Below are 25,477 nucleotides of genomic sequence, written 5' to 3'. Positions count from 1 at the left end.
AGAGTGTGTGCATGTGAGGAAGGAAGTCATGGTCTCTTCTAACCTAATCTCAGAAGATACTGCATCCCTTTTTCCTATTTCTGTTCATTGGGGTTAAGTCCCTAGCTCCAGCCCACACTCAAGGGGAAATTATTACATGACTGAGTCAATGAGAGGAAGACCTTTGGGAGCCATTTTAGAAGCAGCCTAGCATAGCATTTGATAAATTATTGTTGAATAATGAAGATTAACATTTTACTTCTCTTTTTCTGAACCTCTGCTTTTCTGAGCTTGGAGTTCTGTGGGCCTCTCATAGCAATAGGCCTACTTTTTTAAGCAGGGCCCTCGTTGTGAGTATAGACTATGATACAGATAAGCTTTCCCTAGTACTTTATCTTCGTATTTTCTAGAAATGTTCATGTTTCCTGATCTTGGGATGGCATTTTTCTCTGCTATTACCATGCATTTTAAAAAGTTTACGTATTATTCGGTCACATCAGTGGGATCCTGAGAAGGAATGGATAAATTTGCAGATGCAGTTCACCATCTTGAATATGGAAGGCCTTGCTCTGCATTCAGGGTTCCTCTTCTCTCTTTTAGTGGAATTGTTGATATTTCCAAATGTAAAATACTAAGTTGATGGGAAAACTACCCTTTTGTTCCTTCAGAGAGTTATCTTTGCACCTCTGAGGTCTGAAGCTGCTTTCATTCAGGTTTTAGTGTTCAAAAATACTTTAATTGATCGGGGGAGGGGGGGACATTTCAGCTTGATTTCTGAGTGGTAGATTTTGACAGATTCAACCCAGAATATTGAATTCAGTTGCTTTGTGAATTGTGACTTGGAATTTTGGATGCCTGAACTATGTCAGTAATAATGTATTAACCTTCTGTCATTTAAAAGTAATCGGATTTTATATACCTTTGGTATGAACTATCAGAGATAGTTTTAAAGATTGTAGAAACATAAAAATTTTACAATTGTATTTCTGTAAAGATGTTTAACATATACTCCTATGACTGTAAAGACTTACTAGCATGAAAAGTTGGGAAAATAATCTTAGGAAATTGAGGTTTCACTTTTTTTAAATTAGAAACAAATTGCAAATATTTTAGCTCATACTTTAGAAGCCTAGGATATGTAACTTTGAGATGGTAGGAAAATTTGTTTTGGAACAAGATTAAAATAGTTAATTTTGGTCTGAGTTCCTCTGCCCGCCCAGGGACCATCTTCCTCTAAGCAAAGTCATTACAAGTGTTTGTTTCTTACTGACCAAGAGATTGTTTATTATTATCTTATCGTTCATGTTGGTGGAACCTCATGTATAACCACAGCTCTGTTTTTCTATTAAAAAAAGGAATTCACAGTGAAAAATGTTTTTTCATAGAAAGACAAACATTTTAGGTAGGAGGGGAAAGGTTAGTTGTGTTTTATATGAAACTTAGGGAAGAAAAGAATGCCAGTTTTTAGATATGCTCCAATTACAATTAGATTTACAGCAATTGCAAATGTGACTATAGTACATTAAAATGTCCCAGTTGTGAGGGTGGGAATATAAGCAGATAACTTTTTATGTAATTATGCAAAGCAGGAAAATAGAACAGTATTTTAAAACATAAAAAAATATAAAAGCGAAAAATATATCATTGAAAGGAGCGCCTGGCTGGCTCCGTCAGTTAAGCATCTGACTCTTGGTTTCAGCTCAGGTCATGATCTCACGGTTCTGTGAGTTTGAGCCCTGCGTCCAGCTCCACACTGGTCATGCAGAACCTGCTTGGGATTCTTTCTCTCCCTCTCTCACTGTCTGTCTCTCTCTCTCTGTCTCTGTCTCAAAATAAATAAATATATAACAGTAACACAAACCTATACCTGTGGTTTCAGGTAAAATGGCAGACTCTAAAGGAATGTCTATAAGATCAAAAGTATTAATATTCTTATGCTAGAGTCATGGAATTCACTGTGAGAGGTGCGGCCACAAGGAAATGTTAGATTTCTTTTCATTTATTATGGGCACTCAGAGTCTGTTTATAGTGGTGGTTTTCAAAGTGTGTCCGTGGACCCCTGAGGTCCCTGAGACTACTTCAGGTGTCTGCAAGGCCAGAACTGCTTTCAGAATAATATTATGATATTTGCTTTTCTCATTGCTCTGGCATTTGCACTGATGAAGAAAAGCAAAGGCAGGTAGGACCGCTGGCGTGCTCCCCTGAGGCACTGGCGCCAAATGGTGGTAGTGCGGTAGCCATCCTGTTCTTCCCCAGCACGCGCTCCAGTAGTAAACAAACAGATGCCAGTGTTAATTAGGAATGTGCTTGGTCGGGGGCGCCTGGGTGCTTCAGTCGCTTAAGCATCCAGCTCTTGATTTCGGCTCAGGTCACGATCTCACGGTTTTGTGAGTTTGAGCCCTGCATCGGGCTTTGCGCTGACAGTACGGAGCCTGCTTCTGATTCTCTGCCTCCCTCCCTCTCTGCCCTTTCCCTGCTCACACTGTCTCTGTCTCTCTTAAAAAAAAAAAAGTGCTTGATGAAGCAGTAAAAATAATTAATTGCATTAAAACTCTCACATTGTCTTTTTACTCTCAAATATTTTAAATGTAGAAGAAATGAGACGTGTTCAGAAAGTACTTTGCTGATTATCACAGTTCCTGCCCCGAGGGAAAGCAAGTACAGGATTGCATGATTGGAAAGCTAAGCCAGCTACCTCTTTTGATAGGTTACCTTTTTTTTTTTTTTTAAACTTTAAAGGATGCCTGACATAGAAACTATGTTTATCCGGGTTGGGTGATGTTGGGAAGACATTTCCTCAAACGGTCAAAGTGAGCCTGTCGCTTCAAAGATAGCAACCAACCATACTGTTGCCAGTGATAAAATTCCAGCTTTCGAGCAGTCATTGAAATTCTGAAAAACTCCTATCTGCCGCTGTGAGGTTGCCAGCTTCCCAATATTTAAAGTCTTGTTTGGAAGAGCTCAGTGGTGATATTAACAAATGTGACTTTGTTGTTGTAATTGTCCTACCAAAGGGTGTAAAGTCAGAAGAGACCAGTCATTGTAATGTATCAGAGGATAAAAGGCTCATTGTTAAGGCTTCAGAGTTCACACTGCAACTTGTCTCTGAAAAAACTACCGCTGCTTGAGTTTTGGTGTAGTGTGGACAAATACTCATGATTAGCTAAAAAGACAACTACAGTGTTACTCCTGCTTCCAACCACAAGTCTGTGAGAGGCTTGGTTTTCTCCAGTTGCTTCAAGCACAGCAACATATCCTGACAGATTGAACGCAGAAGCACATAGGAGAATTGAGCTATTTTCTTTTCAGCCAGAATTGAAAGATATTTACAGACGTGTAAAACAAGACAACTCGCCTTTCTAGATTCTTCTTTTGGAAAATATGTTTCATAAGACATGTAATTTTAACATACTGTTTTTGGGAGGCCTGAACATTTTTCTTTTATTTTTTATTTTAGTTAACATATAGTGCAATATTGGTTTCAGGAGTAGAGTTCAGTGATTCATCACTTACAAACAACACCCAGTGCTCATCACAGCAAGTACCCCCCTTAGTACCCATCCCCCATCGAGCCCATCCCTCACCTACGTCCCTCCATCAGTCCTCAGTTTGTTCTAGACGCATACATTTCCAGTTGTTGGAAGTTTTCTTCAGAATGTGGGACTTACCACTTCTTTCCAGCTTTGGCCATAGTCATCAGTAGGAGGGCAGGAAGAAGAAAACAGACACATTCACCATCCTCTTAAACATGACTCTAGAATGTTCCTGGCTGGCTAGAATTGCGAAGAGTCATGTATCCATTTATCATTAATTCATTACAACTTTCGAGGTACTATTTTATGTGCGGTATTGGCTCGTCAGCAAGGGACATAGTGGTCAACTCTAGGGACGCTGTCCCTAGTCTGTGAATTTCATTTTCTAGTGAGGACAGGTAAAAGCCGGTAAATATGATAAATATAAAAATATAAAATCTGATAAGAGTGATAAAAAGAATAAGGATCTCTCAGAACTAATAAAGGAGTGTGAGCTGGATTGGATAGCCCTGTTAGGGAATCCTTCTTTGTATAAGGGGCATTTGAGTTGAGACCCAAGATGAATACACATACCCCCAAGACTCAGGTACATTGCAGACAGAGAGAATGCCTTAATGTGAGAGGGACCCTGTAGGCTTGAGGTACCAACATTAGGTCCCTAGGGTTGGAACTTAGGGGGAGAGTAGCTTGAGATGGAAGCCAGTAGGAGCTAGGTCATGAAGGACAGTGCATTGGCAAGCATATCCTGAGTCTTGAGTGCAACGGCAGGCCACTGAAGGTTTTGAATAAAGAATTGACAGCCAAAGTATGATTGCTGGGTGTTTCCACCGTGACTGAAATCCGGCTCCTGGCCAACACCCATTTTCCATACAGTCACATTGAAATACACTCCACATTCCCTAACCAAATCAAAATTCTGTGTGTCTTCACTTCAACACTTCAACAGAATTTGGGGTTGGGGACAAAAGGTCTTTAAATTCCCATAGGGAGATGAAAGCTGACAACAATAATAGCTAGCTTTTGATGGTCTTTAAGGTAATTCGAATGGCTACTCTTTCTAAGAACCCTTCTATCTAGCTGTTATATACTTTTTCCTTTGTGAGGATTTCATTCTTCTCTCTCCAAAAGAGAGAACTTTCTCCTTTGAGAAGAGGGAAACCAAGACTTGGATTACTTTAAGATGCGACCTTTTTGCATATATTCATAAAGGTGTAGATCTAGCATTTTCAACACAAACCATATTCTGCCTCGAAATTTCATTGTGATGTTCCTAGCTTGATCTTGCACTCTCTGCCTCATTTGACTTTTGCTGTGGAAAAAAATGAGTTTCTGCCTTTTCTGTGTCCATCCGGACTTTCTTAAACCTGCAGCCACTCACTACCTTCGTTCATGATTCTTTTCAGGTCTTTTACTTTGACTGTTTTTGAAGAAATGTCACGGGGGATGTCGTTTGGTTCAGGGCCCCTCAGAAATGCACATTCTTATGTGAGCATAGAGTTCTGCTTTGATTTTATCGCTAGTCATTGATTGTGTCCTATGTGTGTGATGTGCTATAGTTAAGGGGGAACTAAAATCTCCTCTTCCTAGGAATATCAGTGGAAGGCCTTAGGGAGAGTCAAGACCTACACTACCGTTCAGTGGGTATTTTCTATTTTCTAGAGATAGCGTGAAACTCTTTTTAATGTGATCTTATTCTCACAATAATGCTATGTAGTAGGTACTATTATTATCCTATTCTAAATAGGAGGAAACTAAAGTTTTCAAAATTAACTTAATCCTTTTGGGTTGCTATAACAAAACCCTATCGACTGGGTAGCTTATAAACCATAAAAATGTGTTTCTCACAGTTCTGCGGGCTGGGAAGTCCAAGATCAGGGTGCCAGCAGATTTAGTGTTAGTGACAGCCTGCCTCCTTGTTCCTAGATGGCCGTCCTTTTGCTGTACCTTTAGGTCTTTACACGGTGGAGGGGAGGAAGGAGCCCCCTTGGGGTCTCTTTTATAAGGGTACTAATCTCATTCATGAGTGTTCTGTTCTCATGACCTAATCACCTCCCAGAGGACCAACCTCCTAAACCCATCACGTTGGGGTAATAGGTTGCAACATATGAATTTTGAGGGGAGGGGGCGGGGGAGGGATATGAACACTTAGTCCATTTCGAACGTTAGGTAAGTTGTCTAGTGGCAGAACCGGGATTTAAACTCTGACATGTTTAAGTTAAAGGCTCTTAATCAATTACATTGATGCTTCAGTTTTGAAAACTGTGAGAATGTTATAAATTCCTCATGTTTATTTTTCTTTGCCCTTGTCCTTGTCCCCATGTGGGTAGCAGTAAAATCCCTAAAACGTAATGGACCCATATGCTTTTCTTTGGGGACCGCAAGGAAAACAACAGTTGGGCAGAGTGTATCCGATTTCACAGTAGCTTGGGGATGGAGGCCGTAGTGGCAGCTACTGAGAGGTGGAGTCCATTGGACTCTGCTACAAAAATGAAGGGAAAGCCTGAGGAATGTGGCAAGTAACTTGCACTGAGCAATGAAAAGTCCTTTGGAATTTCTTACCACTCGAGCAGTATCCTCTTCACTGGTTTCCTCTTTCTCGGCTCCTACCCCACACCCCTCCCCCAATCTCTGCAAGGAAAATGGACTGAAGCACAAGTTCAGCCTTGTGTTTCATCCTCAGACTTTTCTTTAGAGGGGAGGAGGAGGAGGGGGAAAGTCTAAGCTTCTTGGCACGAATCATCCCTCTGTATTTGGAAACCTAAAACAATAGTTTTAATCTTTCTTTGGATCATAGACCCATTTGAGTTTGTTGGTGAAAGTTTTGGATTGTTTTCCTAGAAAAATACATGCCAGCAGTTTATATACAGTTTTCCAGGAGGCCGTGATCTGCTGAGAACCATCCATGACTCTTAGGCATAGACCCCAAGATCTGCATCTTGCCACTATTTAAGACCGCTCATTCCATCTTTTGTTACCAAAAAAAAAAAAAAAAAAAACAAAAAACCCTTGCTTTTACAGCTCTAATTACAGTGCTTGTTTCTTAAAATGTAAACTACAAATGATTGACTGCTACTTGTATATTGAAACCTGTCCAAGTTACATGATATCAAAGCAACCTATTTGCCATTTGTGGTAACACCCACCATCATCCTGAAAAAACATTAACAGTTCCTGGTTCTTCAGTGATTATTGAATATAGGTTTCTTTCAAGGAGAATCTGATCATTATACAATGAGGGATGTGAAAGATGTATGTACAGATGCTGGGCTATTTCAAAGTGGGGCAGTTTAGGGACTTCTGAATTGGATAACTCAAGTTTAGTTTTTGTTGAATTACAAAATGTTTACAAAGAAATGTTTAATGCCCCGGCTACTTTCAGAATCTTGTTCGAGGAACTGAAGTAATGTGATCTGCAGAAAAGGTTCTGGGACTTGATTTCAAATACAATCACTGCGTATTCAATCAGAATCGAAAGTTTGATGGTTTGTTCATTTTGATAATTTAACCTAAGCCTAAAAAGTGTTACTGGTGCTTATAACCACTTCATAGCCATATATATCCCTTATAAGAATTCATCTCTATAGAGATGTTGCGAACACCCTGGCCTGAATTGCAGGCACAGTACCAGCTTCCTATTTGAAGGCTCCCCAGCCCCAGCCCCCACCCTTTTGGCTGTATCACTTGAGGCAAAGTTACAGCCTCAAAGTTTTGTTTATTAACTGTGCTTGTGAGTACAAGTATGCTAATAAATTCTATATCCTACGGAAGCAAGTCTGAAGACCAAAGCATTCTAAGGATCTCTGCTTTAACCCTGAAAAAGTTATTCAAAGCTAGAAGAACTATTATTTTCAACTTTATAAAGATACGTTGAGGGGCGCCTGGGTGGCGCAGTCGGTTAAGCGTCCGACTTCAGCCAGGTCACGATCTCGCGGTCCGTGAGTTCGAGCCCCGCGTCGGGCTCTGGGCTGATGGCTCAGAGCCTGGAGCCTGTTTCCGATTCTGTGTCTCCCTCTCTCTCTGCCCCTCCCCTGTTCATGCTCTGTCTCTCTCTGTCCCAAAAATAAATAAACGTTGAAAAAAAAAAATTAAAAAAAAAAAAAAAGATACGTTGAGATCAGGTAGAAACACAGACCAAAATGTATCTCACAAGCCAAATGAATATAAGTCATGAAAGCTCAAGTATAAAAGTACCTAGAATCTCCTCCTGCTAGTAAGAAGTGAACCCCCCCTTTTATAATAATACTGTGCAAGGAAACTGGATGCTGCCTTTTTAGAAGCCAGAATTAATTTACATTAAATAATCAACCCAGCCTTCTACTTCCTACAGTAAGTACCTAGACATTCTAGGTACATAATTGCAAACATTCTTTTAAATGCATAACTAAGCTTGTTAAGAGAGTAAGGGAAATCCACTTAAGAAATGAAGAGGAAAGTAAATACTGGGAACTGTTTAAGCTCATGATACAGCTATGTTGGAGAGGTTGTCCAGAGACTGGGGATGGGGGAGGTGTGGGGGGCACTCTACGGACATTAGGCTCAATATAGGCGGGGCATTGCTACTGAGTCACACATGTAAAATGGTTCCTTTTCTAGGGTTACTCTGTTAGCGAATGGGAAAATGAGAAAAATTCCAACTGCCTTTCTAGAGAGAAAGCCAAGAATTTGGGCTGTCTTGTTTTGGGATTAGGTATAAACTAAAAAAATTCTAGTTTCAGGCTTTGTAACCATGAACTGGTTGGTCCATGGTGTGGAGTTTTAAAGCCATTTTTAATTTTTAGTTGAAATGTGGTTGACCTACAATATTATATTAGCTTCAGGCATACAACAGTGATTCAACTATTACATACATTATGAAATGCTCACCACAATAGGTGTAGTTACCATCTGTTTCATACAATGTTATTACAGTATTATTGACTATATTCCCTATACTGTACTTTTCATCTCCGAACTTATTTATTTCATAACTGGAAGTTCAGATCTCTCAATCCCCTTCACCTATTTTGCCCACCCCCCTACTCCCTCGACTCTGGCAACCACCAGTTTCTTTGTATTTTTGAGGCTGTTTGTTTTGTTTTTTAGATTCCAGATATAAGTGAAATCATACAGTGTTTGTCTTTCTCGGACTAACTTATTTCACTTGGCATAATACCCTCTAGGTCCGTCCATGTTGTCATGAAGGGCATGATTTCACTCTTCTTTATGGCTGAGTAATATTACATTGTGTGTGTGTGTGTGTGTGTGTGTGTGTATACACACGTGTGTATATATATATACACACACACCTATATACATACATATCACATTTTCTTTATCTGTGCGTCAGTCGATGGACCCTTAGGTTGCTTTTGTATTTTGGCTATTAGAAATAATGCTGCCATAAAATAAGGGGTGTATATATCTTTTCAAATTAGTGTTTTTATTTTCTTCAGGTAAATACCCAGAAGTAGAATTACTGGATCATGTGGTAGTTCCATTTAAAAATTTTTAAGAAACTTCTACACTTTTCCACAGTGGCTGCATCAATTTACATTCCCATCAACGGTGCGCAAGTGTTCCCTTTTCTGCACGTCCTGGCCAACACTTGTTTTGTCTTTTTGATGATAGTCATTCTGACAGGTGTTACATGAAATCTCATCGTGGTTTTGATTTTCATTCCCCTGATGATTAGTCATGTTGAGCATCTTTTCATGTGTCCGTTGTCCATCTGTATATCTTCTTGGATAAAATGCCTGCATAAGTCGTCTGTCCATTTTTTAATTAGATTGTTTTTGGTGGTATTAATTTGTATGAGCTCTTTAAATATTTTGGATATTGACCCCTTATCAGATGTATCATTTTCTCCCCTTCAGTACGTTCCCTTTTCATTTAGTTCATTGCTGTGCAGAAAGTTTTTAGTTTACAGTTTTACTTGTTTATTTTTGTTTTTGTTTCCCTTGCTTAAGGAAACACATCCAGAAAAATAGTACTAAGATCTGGGTTTTCTTTTAGGAGTTTATGGTTTCAGTTGTTACACTTAGGTGTTTAATCCACTTTGAGTTAATTTTTGTGTATGGTGTAAGAAAGTGGTCCAGTTTCATTCTTTTCCATGTGGCTGTCTTGTTTTCCCAACACTATTTATTTATTTGAAAAAGTAATTATTATCCTTTTCCCATAGGATAGTATATTCTTGCCTCCTTTGTCATAGATTAGTTGACCATGTACACTTGGTTTATTTCTGGGCTCCCTATTTTGTTCCATTGATCTCTGTGTCCATTTTTGTGCCAGTATCATACTGTTTTGATGACGATAGCTTTGTAGTATAGTCTGAAACCTGGGATTGTGATACCTCCAGCTTAGTTCTTCTTTTCCAAGCAAGATTGCTTTGGCTATTCTGGATCTTTTGTGATTCCATACAAACTTTAGGATTATTTGTTTGAGTTCTATGAAAAATACTATTGCATTGAATTGATAGGGATTGCATTGAGTCTGTAGATTGCTTTGGGTCATATGGATATTTTAACAATATTAATTCTTCCAATCCATGAGCATGGGATATCTTTCCATTCATTTGTATCTTCTTCAGTTTCTTTCATCAGTGTCTTATAGTTTTCAGAGTACAGGTCTTTTACCTCCTTGGTTAAATTTATTTCTAGGTGTTTTCCTCTTTTTGTTGTGATTGTAAATGAGATTGTTTTCTCCATTTTTTTCTGACAGTTTATTATTACTGTGTAAAAACACAACAGATTTCAGAGTATATAATTTTGTGCCTTGCAACTTTACTGAATTCATTTAATAGTTTTTTGTTTTTGTTTTTGTTTTTTTTGGTGGAGCCTTTAAGATTTTCTATATATCATATCATGTTTTACCTCTTTCTTACCAACTTGGGTGGCTTAAATTGTTTTTTTTCAATGTTTATTTATTTTTGAGGGAGAGAGTGCACAAGCAGGGTTGGGGCAGAGAGAGAGGGAGACAGAGGATCCCACATGGGCTCTGCACTGACAGCAGAGAACCCGATGTGGGCTAAAACTCCCAAACCACAAGATCATGACCTGAGCTGAAATTGGATGCCTGACCAACTGAGCCACCCAGGTGCCGTCCCCCGCCTTCTTTTGTCTGATTGCTGTGGCTAGGACCTCCAGTACTATGTTGAATAAATGTGGCAAGCGTGGACATCCTTGTCTTATTCTTGATCTTAGAGGGAAAGCTTTTAGCTTTTACCCTTGAGTATGATGTTAGCTGTGGGTTTTGTCGTATATGGCCTTTTTTATTTAAGTTCTCTCTCTATCCACTTTACTGAGAGTTTTTATGATGAATTCATGTTGAATTTTTTCAAATGCTTTTTCTGTGTCCTGTTGAGATGATCATGTGATTTTTATCCTTCATTTTGTTAAAGTGGTGTATCATGTTGATTTGAGGATGTTGAACCACCCTTTGATCCCTAAAATAAGTCCATTTGATTATGGTGAATAATCTCATTAATATATTGTTGCATTTGGTTTGCTGATATTTTGTTTGAAGATTTTTGCATCTATAGTCATCAAGAATATTGGTCTTTAATTTTTTTTTTTTTGTAGTGTCTTTATTTTGGTATCAGAATAATGTCCTTGTAGAATGAATTTGGAAGCGTTCCTCTGTCTTCAATTTTGTGGAACATTTTGAGAAGGCTAGGTTAACTAGTCTAGTTAACTACGTTAACTCTTGTTTAAATGTTTGCTGGAATTCACCATGAAGCTATTATTGTTATTGTTATTGTTACTGATTCAGTTTTGTTACTAGTAATTTATCTCTACAGATTTTCTATTTCTTCCTAATTCAGTCTTGGAAGATTTTATGTTTCTAGGGGTTTATCCATTTTTTCAAGGTTGTCCAATTTGTTGGTGCATAAATTTTTGTAGTAGTCTCTTATAATTCTTAATATTATATTACTTATGTTTATATTAAATAATATAAACATTAATTATATATATAAATTATAAATTATATATATAAATTATATATATAAATTATATATATAAATATATATACTATTCTGAATAATAAATAATTTTGTGTTTCTGTGATATTGGTTGTAACTTCTTTCATTCTGACTTTGAGTCCTTTCTCTTTTTTTTTTTTTTTTGATGAGTCTGACTAAAGTTTTGTCAATTTTGTTTATCTTTTCAAAGAACCAGCTTAGCTTCATCAATCTTATCTATGTTCTCTTAATTTCTATTTCATTTATTTACACTCTGATTTTTCTTATTTCCTTCTTTCTGCTGGCTTTGGGCTTTGTTCTTTTTTCCTAGTTCTTTTAAGTATAAGGTTAAAGTGTTCATTTGGACTTTTTCTTGGTTCTTAAGGTAGTTCTGGATCATTATAAACATCCTTATTAGAAGTGCTTTTGCTCTGTGGCAAAGATTTTGAACCATTGTATTTCCATTTTCATTTGTTTCCAGGTGTGTGTGTGTGTGTGTATACACACATTATTTTTTACCCTTTGGCGTCTCCGTTGACTGGTTGTTTAGCCTCCACTTTGTATTTTTTTCAGTGTTTTCTTGTAATGGATTTCTAATTTCATAGCATTATGGTCAAAAAAGATGCTTGTTATGATTTTAGTCTCCTTGAACTTCTTGAGACTAGTTTTGTGGCTTAACGTGCGATATGTTTTGGAGAATTTTTCACATGCACTTGAAAATATATTCTGTATATATCTGTTAAGTCCATGTGGTTGAATGTATCATTCAGAGCCATTATGGATTTTCTGTCTCAGAGATCTATCCATTGATATAATTGGGGTATTAAAGTCCCACAGTATTTTATTATTGTCAGTTTCTCCCTTTATATCTCAGTATTTCCTTTATAAATTTAGGTGCTCCTGTCTTAGGTACATAGATATTTACAGTTGTTATATCCTCTTGTTGGATTGATCCCTTTATCGTTATGTGATGTTTTTGTCTCATTACACTCTTTAAAAACAAATTTATGGGGCGCCTGGGTGGCGCAGTCGGTTAAGCGTCCGACTTCAGCCAGGTCACGATCTCGCGGTCCGTGGGTTCGAGCCCCGCGTCGGGCTCTGGGCTGATGGCTCAGAGCCTGGAGCCTGTTTCCGATTCTGTGTCTCCCTCTCTCTCTGCCCCTCCCCTGTTCATGCTCTGTCTCTCTCTGTCCCAAAAATAAATAAACGTTGAAAAAAAAATTTAAAAACAAATTTATTTTAACATTTATTGACTTTTGAGAGACAGATTGTGACTGGGGGAGGGGCAGAGAGAGAGGGAGACACAGAATCTGAAGCAGGCTCCAGGCTCTGAGCTGTCTGCACAGAGCCCAATGTGGGCTCAAACCCACAAACTGTGAAATCATGATCTGAGCCAAAGCCGGGTGCTTGACTGAGCCACCCAGGTGCCCCTGTCTCATTGTTTTAAAGTCTCTTTGTTTTAAAGTCTATTCTGTCTGATATGGGAATTGTTACCCCAGCTTTTTTTTTTTTTTTTTTTTTAAGGAGGCTTGACACACAGTGTGGGGCTTGATGCAGGGCTTGAACTCATCACCCTGAGATCAATACATGAGCTGAGGGGCGCCTGGGTGGCGCAGTCGGTTAAGCGTCCGACTTCAGCCAGGTCACGATCTTGCGGTGCGTGAGTTCGAGCCCCGCGTCAGGCTCTGGGCTGATGGCTCGGAGCCTGGAGCCTGTTTCCGATTCTGTGTCTCCCTCTCTCTCTGGCCCTCCCCCGTTCATGCTCTGTCTCTGTCTGTCCCAAAAATAAATAAACGTTAAAAAAAAAAAAAAAAAAATACATGAGCTGAGGTTAAGAGTCATGCTCTTAACCAACTGAGCCACCCAGGGACCCCTTAATGACCATTACTTTGAACCGTTCGTTAGGTAGATTCCTTTTCTCTGTTTCTTTCAGTTCTTTCCCTCAAGTTTTATCTTGTTCCTTTGTATGGAGCATGTTCCTTCGTCTCCTTATTTTGTCTCTCTTGTTTGTTTCTATGTATTCGGTAGGTCAGCTACGTCTCCTGGTGTTGAAGGCAGTGGCCTTATATAGAAGGCATCCTGTGGGTCCAGGAGCACAATACCCTTTGGTCACCAGTAGCAGGCACTTTTGGGATGTCCCCGGGCCCCCCTTTCTCCAGGACAGGAATTGTTTTGGAGGGTGCTGTGCCCACTGAGGCTGCCCACCTGGTTTGTTGGAGCAGGAGCTGCTTTGGAGGGGCACCTGCTGGGGTGGGCAGATCCGGTGGGCCGGGTTCACAGGGAGCGCCAATGCAGGGCAAGCAGCGCGAGCAAGGTAGATGGAGACTGGCAGAACTGACTCATTCCGGTGTCTGGCCAGCTGGCTGGTGGAAGGCAAGAGAAAGGGCTCCCGCCAACACTGCTGTTCTGCAGAAGGTTCGTAGAGATTCCTGCTTCTCCAGCACATGCTATAAAATAAGTCAATTAATTTCCTTCATGTATAACCCAGGTGATTTTCAAACCGCTGCCTCTGGGCTGGGTCTCAGACTAAGCAATATGGTGCATTGGCCCTTGAAAGAGCACACTCTTGCTTTCCCGTAGCCCTCTGGCTCCCACAGTTAAGCACTGCTGACTTTTAAACCAGGCTTTATGGAGGCTTGTCTTTATGGGGCTGATTTCCCTCTCTTCTGAGAGAGCGTCTTCATGCTTGTAATATCCCTCCTGGTGGGTCATGGGTCTGGGGATTTCGTTTCCAATTGTATCTCTTTCCCCTATCCTTCTTCATGTGGCTTCCCCTTTAACTGTTGGTCTGTGGAAGATGTATTTTGCCAGTCTTTAGATGATGTTCACAGTGAGTTGCGTCGTCTGTAGTTCTAGTGTTGATGGATCTGTGAGAGGTGAGCTCAGGATCTCTTCCTCTACCATTTTCCCAAGATCTTTCCTGTGGTTGGAGTTTTTGCCCACAGAGCCCAGGAATCCCAAATTGTGAAAGTAGCGAAGCGGCTGGCGATTTGGCAAACTCACCCATCAGAAGCAAATAAAAAGGCTTTCTGAAAAGATATACCATCAACCTAGGACTTAATATGACACCCCTTGGAAGATTTACTAACAACCCCAGATTACAAAACATTTGAGAATACAGTCTACCCTCAGCTACAGTCTGCAGGCATCGCAAATAGCAAGATTAAAAGTTAAGCACTCTTGGGGCGCCTGGGTGGCGCAGTCGGTTAAGCGTCCGACTTCAGCCAGGTCACGATCTCGCGGTCTGTGAGTTCGAGCCCCGCATCAGGCTCTGGGCTGATGGCTTAGAGCCTGGAGCCTGTTTCCAATTCTGTGTCTCCCTCTCTCTCTGCCCCTCCCCCGTTCATGCTCTGTCTCTCTCTGTCCCAAAAATAAATAAACGTTGAAAAAAAAAAAATTTTTAAAAGTTAAGCACTCTATGTAATACAACAATTTTATAAACTAAGTATGCTTAAATGATATCAGCTATAAAGAAGGCTTTAAGCATAAGAAGAACATGAGGTGCTAGGAAAAAAAGAACAGAGATTTGTAAAAAGAGTCATATTTGAACTATACAAATAAGATGCAGAGTTATTTAAAAAAAAAAAACTCAAAACACTCTGTGAGGGGCACCTGGGTGGCTGTCAGTTAAGCATCTGACTTCGGTTCAGGTCATGTTCTCACGGTTTGTGAGTTCGAGCCCTGCGTTGGACTCTGCACTAACAGCTCAGAGCCTGGAGCCTGCTTCAGATTCTGCGTCACCCTTTCTCTGCCATTTCCCCCACTTGTGTGTCTCCTCTCTCTGTCTCAAAAATAAATACTTAAAAAAAAAAACACTCTGTGAATAAGTTCTTTAGAGATTAGACAGTTTAAGAGAGCAAAGTGATTGGAAGATGGATTTCAAGAAAATTCCCAGAATGCTGGGAGATGGTTAAGATATCCCAACTTCGTTTTTCACGGAATATGTGTAGCTGGCAAGCTTAACCCAAAAGCCTTGTGGCAGGATAAAGGGCTAAGAAGTTTTTCCTTACTCTAAATGTCAAGAGTGTAGATAAAAGTATAATAACAATATTGGCTCAGAGAAACAAATTAAGAATACAGAATAGAGAGCCCAGCTACAGATAATTCGTGTACGGGAGTTTGATAAGTAATATTACAGATCAGTGGGAAGAGATTAAATGGTGCTATCCTTTTGGACATAGATTAACTTAGAGCTCTTTCACTATACGAAGTCAAAGTGTAAAACTTTAAAGAAGTCACAGCAGAATCTCTTTATTAGGACAGGGAATAATTTCTTTAAGAAACAAAATGCGCAACCATATAGAAAAAGCTGGATGTCTTTGGCTATGTTAAAGTAACTTCTATGTGCCCAGGGCTGCCGTATTTTTTAAGGTAGGGTGGACAATTGACAAGTAGTCGAAAAAAATGTAATAGTCTAGGTACGACAGAAGTTGATTTCCTGCTCAGCGATCATTTAGAGGGATACGTCAGATTGAGGTGTTGCTGACCTCTGTAAGGTCTTTTGGGGACCCAGATGCTTCCATCTGGTGGCTTTGCTGTCATTTAAGGCCTTGTCATAGTCTGCAGGCAGCTGGGGGAGGGGGAGAGTATGGAGGAAGCATCCCGATTTCTTAAAAGCCTCAGCCTGGAAGTGGCACTTAGAACTTCCCTGTCGTGCTTGACAGCTGAGCTGTAGGGGGAGGGGTGGAGGGTGGACATGACAGGAAATGTGGCTTCACTAGGCAGCGGCTGTCTAGCTACAGTTCTTCAATGGCTGTGGAAGAGGACAGTTTATGTTGGGAGCAGCTGTCTCTGCCTCTGAAACTATTGTGAAAACAGAACTCGGAAATTGGAGAAGATAGACATTAAAGCCATAGGGAGATTCCATTTCCTATCCATTTGATTAGCAAGATGTCTGATAACACCAAGTGTTGGCAAGGGTCTGGGCACTCAGGAAACACTTGACGACTGTTAGGCATCTCCCACAGTGTAGGGAGGAGTGGTGTGAAAGGGCATTCAATAACAAAGAGCAGAAACAACCACCGTGTTCTCAGTTTAAAAAAAAAAAAAAGATAGGGAAACTACTGTTTTTTTTGTTTTTGTTTTTAATGTTTAGTTTTGAGAGAGAGAAAGAGCACAAGCAGGGGAGGGGCAGAGAGAGAGGGAGACAGAGAATACAAAGCAGGTTCCAGACTTTGAGCTGTCAGCACAGAGCCCGTTGTGGGGCTCGAACTCATGAACTGTGAGATCATGACCTGAGCCGAAGTCGGATGCTTAACCAACTATGCCACCCGGATGTCCCATGTAAACTACTGTTAATTAGTATGACAGAATATCATCGAGCTGTTAAAATGGATGAACGACATATACATGTATCAAGCTAGATATCTCAATGTCGTATCGAATGAAGAATCCAGTTGTTGAGGAAACAGTGCCATTTATGTACAAAAATAGCTTTGATGAGCGCTGGCTGTATATGGAAGTGATGAGTCACTAAATTCTATATGTTAACTAGAACTTAAGTAAAAATTAAAAAAAAGCTTATGATGTTTATCAATGTATATATGTTTAAAAAGATGAAAATGCATATGGGAATATATCTGTCAGTGTCAACATAATGTTTCGTTTTCTTGGCAGAGAGGAAAGAGGAAGGGACAGAAGGACGGGTCCCTAGCCTTATCTCTTATGAATTACTTTAAGAGATATTTGAAGCAAATATGCCAGGCTAATAGCGCTTTAATTTTGATGCTGGGTATGCAGTGAAATATATTTGCTTTATTTTCAAAAAACGTTTAACGTGTTTAAAATGGAACATTAATAATGAAAACATTTCAAACATTTTAGAAGTTAAAGAATGGGAAGATGTGGTATATATATACAATGGCATATCAGCCAGTCCTAAAAATAATGAAATCTTGCCACTTGCAATGACTTGGATGGAGCTAGAGACTTATTAGGCTAAGTGAAAGAAGTCAGTCAGAGAAAGACAAAAACCCCATGATTTCACTCATATGTGGAATTTAAGAAACAAAACAAATGATCTCAGCTGCCCAGCTAATGGGCAGTGAATGAAACAGGGGCAAATACTAGTCTCACTTGCTTGAATAGGTCAACTGAAGTTTTCCCTTTCTGTAGTCTGTGTCCTCATCTTTCCCAGGCTATTACCTTTCTAAATAGACAAGTTTAAGTGACGTACACTCTTGCCATATATTTTTTTTCCCATACTGAGTATCTTTCTCCTAGAATGGGTGCTTGCTTTAGTCAATGTTTTGTGAATGAACGAAACTCCAGTTAGGGTAGTTTGCCTTTTCTTTCGTTTTCGTATAATTTGTGCGATGAAGTGTTATGACTGAAGGGTTACGAAGGGCTGGATTACAGAAAGAAGGAATGAACTAAGATGAAAACAGAAAAATACTAGAAAACAAAAACAGTAAAGCTAATCTAAAAGGTAGTTCTTTGAAAATACAGTGAAGTCAATGTTTGTTAACTAACGGAGGGATAAAGGGTAGAAATAGAGAAAGCATGGATACAGCAACTAAGAAATGGTGCTAAAGAAAATGTGTAATAGAGGAAATTCAAAGACTCACAAGAGGCTATTTTGCTTCAGTGGATTCAAAGAGAAAATGAATAATTTTCTGGGAGATGGTATTTTTTAAGACCAGGAAAAAAAAAACGAATAATTTTTCTAGGAGATAGTATTTGCCACAACTGACAATAGAAAAGATAGAAAAACCTACATGGAGAAATTGCCAGAAGCCACCCAGAAGAAATAAAGTTGAGGGATAAAGCTACCCTCCAAAATATATCAGATCCAGCTAGTTTCTCAGGGGAATGCAGTAAAATATTTCAAGAAGAGATCACTCCAGTAGTATTGAGATGTTTTCAGCCCATATAAAAAGATAGAAGCTTCCATAGTTTTAAAAAAAATGAAGTTAGTAGAATATTGATATCAAGACCTAAGAAAGACAGGACCAATGGGGAAAAAAAATAACACAGCCTCAGTCAAGAATATTGATGGAGAAAGTCTAAATAAAATATTAGCCAGTGGATTCCACAGCACGTTAAAAGATCAATATATCCTAATCGAGCAAGGTTCACCGTAGGAATGCCAGGATGAGTAGTAGTTTGAAATCTATGAATAGAATTCCCATATTACCTTGTCAAACAGGAAAAACAGTATGGTTGTATCTAATGGAAAACATTTGTGAGATTGAACATTAAATTTTTTCATATATATATCTTAAAGTTTATTTATTTTCAGAGGGGGGATAGGCGGGGCTGCAGAGAGAAAGGAAGAGAGAGGATCCCACGCAGGCTCTGCACCCAGCACCGAGCCCAACGAGGGGCTCCATCTCACAACCCTGAGATCATGACCCAATCCTATGCTTAACTGACTGAGCTACCCACGTGCCATGAACATTCATTAAAAAAAAATAATAATAATATAACTCTTGCATGGGTATTAATTTCACATGATACTATGGATCTATGGCAGTGGAAAGCCAGAATTCATTGCATATTAAAGACAGGGAACAAAGCATTACCCCTCATCAGTTTTAATAATTTTATTTTTTTGGAGCTATTGGCCAAGAAAATTCGCCAAAAGAGAGAGTAGTGCTATAAAATTGGAAAGAAGGACATACAGTTGAGCACTGTTGCCTCTGTTCTGTTGATGTTTTTCCAGCTTTAAATTTCCTCTTTCCTAATAAAATGGTTTTTTTTGGAGAAAGATTATTATTTTTTAAAAGAGGATCCTCGCCATTAGTAGAATATTTTTATTTATTTATTTTAAACCCTACACAACATAGTTCTGTCATTCCCAGCTCCTCCTGGCTGGCATTGTGTCCCGTGGATCTTCTAATACTCGGAACTGTCTCTTCTCCGTGTTCTAAATACGTGAGGTAGCTGGGTGGGGGGTGGGGTGCATGCAGTGCTAATTCTGGTTTGGCTGCTTGCTGTTAACAGAGAATCCAACTACTGAGCGGTTGTTTTCACTGCTTTTTAATATTCATAATAGAAGGCAGGAAATGGATTTTTACAGCTTTGGTTTATTTAATACCATTCGGGTAACCATGATTGGGTTCTTCCGTTTACCTCTACACGTCACTGAGACGTTTCAAACGAATAATTGTGTTGAGATTAGTCAAGATTTATTTTATACATTCGCTATTGAAACTTCATTTAAAACCATCTCTGCGATACGTGCACAAAAATTATATTGGCACCAGATTCTCTTACAAAAATTAAACATTTATTTTCAAGATGTGTGTAAATGAAGGTAATTACAGCTTTCCTATAAGAATTGGTTACATGTAGAAATGGTTTTTATTTTAACTGACTTTTTCTGATGTAAGTATAATTACAGAAGACGAACCCTTGCGGCCACGTGCATAATCACTATTTAGTGGAGCATAAATGTCTCCGTTTTAAAACGTCCTTTTTTCTTAATAGTGTATTTTAAATATTTTAGCATGCCATTTTTTAGGACCTTACTTTTGAATAATTGCCTGTTTTGCTATTGTATGAAACTAACCAGTCTCCCCTCTTCGCCAGTCTTTTTTACTCCTGACTCTTTTCTTTCTGCAACTCCTTCCACTTTTGCTCTCTTCTTGTTGTTCAGAGGACAAAAACGAAGTATGCTTTTATTGCATGGCTGAGTCTGCAAAGGGAAGTGTTTAAGTTAAAATAAATGAGATTTTGTAGGTTTGGCAATACATGACATTTAGTAATTAGATGCTGTGTCTGTGGTTCTGTTTGTCTGTTGGATTCCAGAATGTTAGCACTCAGGGAAATTGACTAAACTATATCACAGTGAATTTTTCTGATGTGTAAAGGTGAATTACAGCATTTAACATAAAGCTGTGCCATATCATTCAATATGAAAGCCACTAGCCTCGTGGGCATTTAAATTTAAATTAATAAAAATTACATAAGATAAAAAATTCAGTTCCTTAAGTAAACTAGCCACAGGACAAGTGCTCACTAGCCACATGTGGCCGGTGACTAACCATGTTGGGCAAGCAGGTACAGAACGTTTTTTTTTTTTTTTAAGTAGGCCCCACGCCCATTGTGGAGGCCAACTCAGGACTTGAACTCACAACCTTGAGCTGAGATCAAGAATCGGATGCTTAACTGACTGAGCCATCTAGGCGCCCCCAGAATGTTTTCAATATCACAGACAGTTCTGTTGAATAACCTTGGGGTGAAGTTTATACGTCTTACCTGTTTATTAGTATTTAAAACTCATTTTGGTTTTTCATTTTCTTCCTGGATATTAAAAATACCAATAAAAGTCAATTATTTGGGAAGCAACAGACAACTTAGAACTACTTAGAATAATTTTTACTTTCCTACCAACTTAATTTTTAAAATTCTGTCCTGAAGTGAAACATGTATCAACATAGGGTTACCGGCAGTTAGAAATTCTAGGAGAAAAAAAACACAAAAAAGAAACTGTAGGAGAACATTTGAAAATTCTTGATAGAATACAAAGTCCCAGGGTGGGCAGGGTGGGGGCAGGTTTTCATATCACTTGGCTGAAGATCTACAGAAGATGATGTGGAGAGAGGGGCTCACAGGTTTTAAAAGACACTCAGAAGCAGCAAAGTAAGTGGAGAAACAATACATTTATTTGGGGCATGTAATTTCAGGCTGTGATTACAGTAGTGTATCAATATAAATTAATCTGGAAAACCGAAGAAATGTTGGAAAGAAAAAATAAGGGGAGGGGTGCCAAGGGACCATCCTGTGGTCATTGGAAACAGCCATTATTATTTGTCACGTATCTGCCCAGCCTCCTCTCTGTCCTGTTCAGCCAGCAGTGAATGAGGTCCGTGAGGAAGGCAGAGGAATGTTAGTCTGAGAGGCAGGCTTCTGGAGCAGTGAAGAGCTCGGACACTAAGCCAGGTGGCCTGATCTTTAAGTCCCAGCTCAGCTGCTTCTCTGTGGAACCACAGCACATTGCTTAACTCCTGTGTATCTGCTCATCTGTAAAATGGGATGCTGTTGCATTCTGCCTCTTACTATTCTTGTGAGGGTTAAGGAATTAAAATACTGAACTCCCTGAAGACTGTATTACTGATAGTACTGATCACTGTTATATAGGGAATACAGACACACGGTAAGTCCCTAGTAACTATGAGCCTCTGTATTTATTATTACAGGGAAACAGACATTTAAACAAGTAGTTGCAATAAAGCTAGGCAAGTCTTCCGAGAAGGGTAGGTTCAGCATTCTACGATAGTATTTGTTGAGGTGACTGAATTTTTGATACTGACTTAAGCAAAATTAATTTAGCTCTTAGGTGGGACGGTTTTGTTTTCGATCATACTGTAATAGTTTCTCACATCAAATCTTGCTCCTTCTATAGCTTGTAGTCTTAATGCAATAATTTGTTTATTACCCTACCGTGATTAATATTTAAATGTTCCAGTATTTTAAGCAAAACTGTGGTCCTGATCACTGGTAATATCATAAGTGTCAAAATTCTTTCCCTGATACTTTGCATTGTGGACCAGCTTGCCAAAAAGGTAATAGAATCCTCTCTTAGCAGTAGCATCTGGCTAATCAAAATAAAATCTATCTTCCAGACATTTTACAAGAGAGTTTGGTTAGCTTTCAGTATAATTAAAGAGTATATTACTGGATACCTAAGAGTGTATTACTTGATACCTATTAAAAATGGGAAATTCTGAAGTGCAACTGTTTTTTATATATAGTGAGGGGCAATTTCTTCAAGTGTAAATGAATAAGTAGAGGCTCAAGTAAGTTTTCAAGTATAACATTTTAAGGGCACCTCTGTATGAGCTGAAATCGATCAAACTGAAATCAATCAAATGCTTTGCGTTTGTCAAAGCATCTTTCATCTCTTGATAATACTCGGGTTTTTTCGTTTTTTTTTTTTTTTTTTTTTTTTTTTTTTTTTTTACAGAACGCTGTCTTATAATGCACTAAACTATCTTCTGGCCTTTGTGTATCTTGGGTAATGATGGGAAATGAAGGACCAAATTATTTATTATTTAACAATATAATTTTACTGGTTTTACAGTACAGAAAATTATTTAAGCTTAATAGTTATGAGACGTGTCTCTCTAGCTATGAGAACTCTCTTTGTTTCTTCGAAGTTTGACCCTGGGCGGGGGAGACGTTGACAATTGGGGGGAAAAAAGACTCAAAGGAACAGCATGCTCAGAAAGGCGTTCCCAGAGTGCTGACCACTGGCCCACACAGTGCCAGCCCCCTCGCTCTTCGTGGTTATCACAAACCAGCCTGGCAGGATGTAGCTGCCAGCTTATCACTTTGCTTTAATCATAATTTATGTTTTTAGCAGGAATATAAATTACAACCAGTACTTAAGGTATTGAAGCAGTATGTTTTAGAAATTGCAGATTTTATAAAACTAACAATTATTCAGGGGAAAAACTAAGGTTTAGCTTTTCTGTGAGTCCTATTTGATAACGATTTTTTTTCCCCCATTTGACCTCATGTTAGAAACACTGGACCAGAGATGAATGATGCCCACATACCTGTCATCTCTAGGTTTATCGAAACATACAGTTTTTGTTTAGAGAGTCGAGCGGATCAGTTTTCTTGGCGGAGATAAAAATCTTACAGTATCTTCCCGTTTGCCAGCAGGTGAACTTATACTCACTTGTTTTTCTTCCAGATTCATGAAAAACTCCACTACTATGAGAAGCAGAACCCCGTGCCCATCCTCCACGGCGCAGCGGTCTTGGCCGATGATGTAAGTGTGCCTTCCTGAGCTCCCTGGGACATGGCTCCCTCGGGCCTGGCCGGGACAGAGCTCATCCCGGTGCAGACAGACGCGTGTGATCCAATGAGCGAAAACCAGAAGAAGCTGCAAACGTTTCCAAAAGTCCTGTCATCACAGAGCTTATGCTGATATTATGCTGATTTTCATTCACTCTCCTGCTCTAAAAATTTTGCATTGGAGATACCATCTTGTTCTGCCTTGGTAACTACGTAACAGAAATTTTAGGCTCGAACTCTCCGGGGAGAGAGAAGCTGTCAGCTATTAGCGTTCTGAGAAAAGTCACAGGCAGGAGGAATGCTTTGGAGAAATAAAGACAAATGAGATATGTCTATTGCTGACAGTGCTAAAAAAATGACAGATACTCGTATAGGAATGAGGCATATGAAATACATAAAAAGACAGGATTGTTTTTAAAATGGATTATAAAGCATAGTAATGATTTATGGATATTAGACCTTTCCAAATTACCTTCATAACCAAAAAATAAATTTTAGAAGCAGTTGGCATTGATGGAGTAGTTAATTTCCTGTGGCTATAATTTTATTTTCGATCTGGGGGAGGGAGCTAACTTGCTGTTTCTTACTGTTAACTTTCAAACTCGGATGAATTGAGAGCGCACCTGGATAAACTGTAAGACACCAAAGCTGCACAAGAAATCGGTTGCGTGTGAAGGCTCGTTTTAGTGATGTCCTGTTAACTTACCTGTTGCCTTTTAAACTTTTTACTTTGTTGTGATAAAACAAGCAGTAGTTCACTTGAGTAAAATATCAGGGCCATAAGTATAATTTAAGAAAACCAACCACCTTCCGAGGTTGATTTTCTTATATATATTTTATCTCCTAATTTAGATAATAAAGCATATGTAATAAATCTCTCAGATGTTTGCCGCCTGGTGAGTCCCCAGCCTCCCTTCCAGGTTTATCCAGAGATTACAAATTATCGGGATGTTTCAGTGTATGTGTTTTATGAGGCGACTTACTCCTGTGCATCGTAGAACCAAAATTTTTGAAGTGAAGGTGTAGATAGAATTCTACAGCTGTGAGCTGTAGTTGCCACTTGAGAAAGTCTTAAAAAGCACCTTAAAGACATTGACTCTTGAGGGTTTGGGGAAATATTTGTTGATATCCAATGTGATTGAGGCCCAATCATATTACAGTATTGCTTTTAAAAAAAAAAAAATTAGAGACGTATACAGTAAAATGTAGCATTTTCTAATTCATCCCAGCAATATATTTAAATTTTAAAAAAGTGACTAAGGCATGCAAGAGCCTTTTATGCCTTTTTGTAAGTTAGCGATTATTTCTAAGAATTATTTTAACTTGACAAAAATTTTACCTTGGAAAAGTAAAATCACTTTTTGAAATGTAACCAGTGAATTTATCAATTTTATCAGATTTTATTTTTTGTGTATAGTTTATATTATGCCCTTCTTTTAGAGAAAAGTCCTTTTCCAGAGATAAGAACAGCTCTTTTTAAAAACCTTGGTGGAAACAAAAAGAAATTTCGTGCAATATCTTAAGAACGGTTTTTAAATGAAAATATATGTACATATTTTGAATTCTTTACTGAGTATTTCACAATTTTTTTTTCTTTTTTTAAATTTCTTTCTTTTAATGTTTATTTAAGGGAGAGAGGGAGGGGCAGAGGGAGAGAGAGAGAGAATCTCAAGCAGGCTCTGCTCTGTCCGTGCAGAGCCCGATGCAGGGCTCCAACCTCACAAACCATGAGATCGTGACTTGAGCCGAAATCAGAAGTCAGATACTTAACCAACTGAGCCACCCCAGCACCCCTATAATTTTTTTTTTCTATTTGTTCTTGATTTTCTTCTTTCGAAAATATATGATCCTTACCATATCTGAAACGGAACAGAATGTTGATAGGAACATCTCTAAATGAAGAACATGAGACAGGTTCAAGGTTCTAACCCTTTCTTTAGCTAGAATCATCTACGGGCATTCTCGATCATTATAGTAGAATACAGTCAGCATTTTTGGTACCAGAGTACTTGTCAACCTATTGTAAGTCATTTTATGATTAGCCTGGTTCCCATTTAACGGACTTCTTAGTCTGTGTAGGTAAACATAATAAAAGTTTCAGACCATTTGCTCTATTAGAGACATTCTAGTTCTTTTTCAGTTCAGCTCTAAACAGCAAGCTACTGTGGGTTTTTGGAAACCCTGTGGGTTTCACCACCTCATTCAGAACCTTTTTTTTCATTTTTTTCTTTTTCTTCCTTTCTCTCTCTTTTAAAAAATCGTGTCAAAGCCTGATCCAGTC

At 38.8% G+C, this 25,477-nt stretch overlaps 1 protein-coding gene across 5 annotated transcripts in view; it reads left to right on the top strand.

The window, feature by feature from the left end:
- MPP7 (membrane palmitoylated protein 7) overlaps window positions 1-25,477 on the top strand; it is a 294,359-nt gene that overhangs the window by 150,415 nt on the left and 118,467 nt on the right. For all 5 annotated transcript variants that reach the window (XM_032593849.1, XM_030321167.2, XM_032593848.1 and 2 more), the window contains one exon: window positions 23,093-23,170. In XM_032593849.1, the coding sequence (XP_032449740.1) occupies window positions 23,093-23,170 (78 nt within the window). The remainder of the gene's footprint in view (window positions 1-23,092; window positions 23,171-25,477) is intronic.

Source organism: Lynx canadensis, chromosome B4 (genome assembly GCF_007474595.2).
Source record: "Lynx canadensis isolate LIC74 chromosome B4, mLynCan4.pri.v2, whole genome shotgun sequence".
In the NCBI taxonomy this organism is placed as follows: Eukaryota; Metazoa; Chordata; class Mammalia; order Carnivora; family Felidae; genus Lynx; species Lynx canadensis.
The sequence above is the reverse complement of the archived record's forward strand: the minus strand, read 5'-3'. Positions and strand labels throughout refer to the sequence as shown.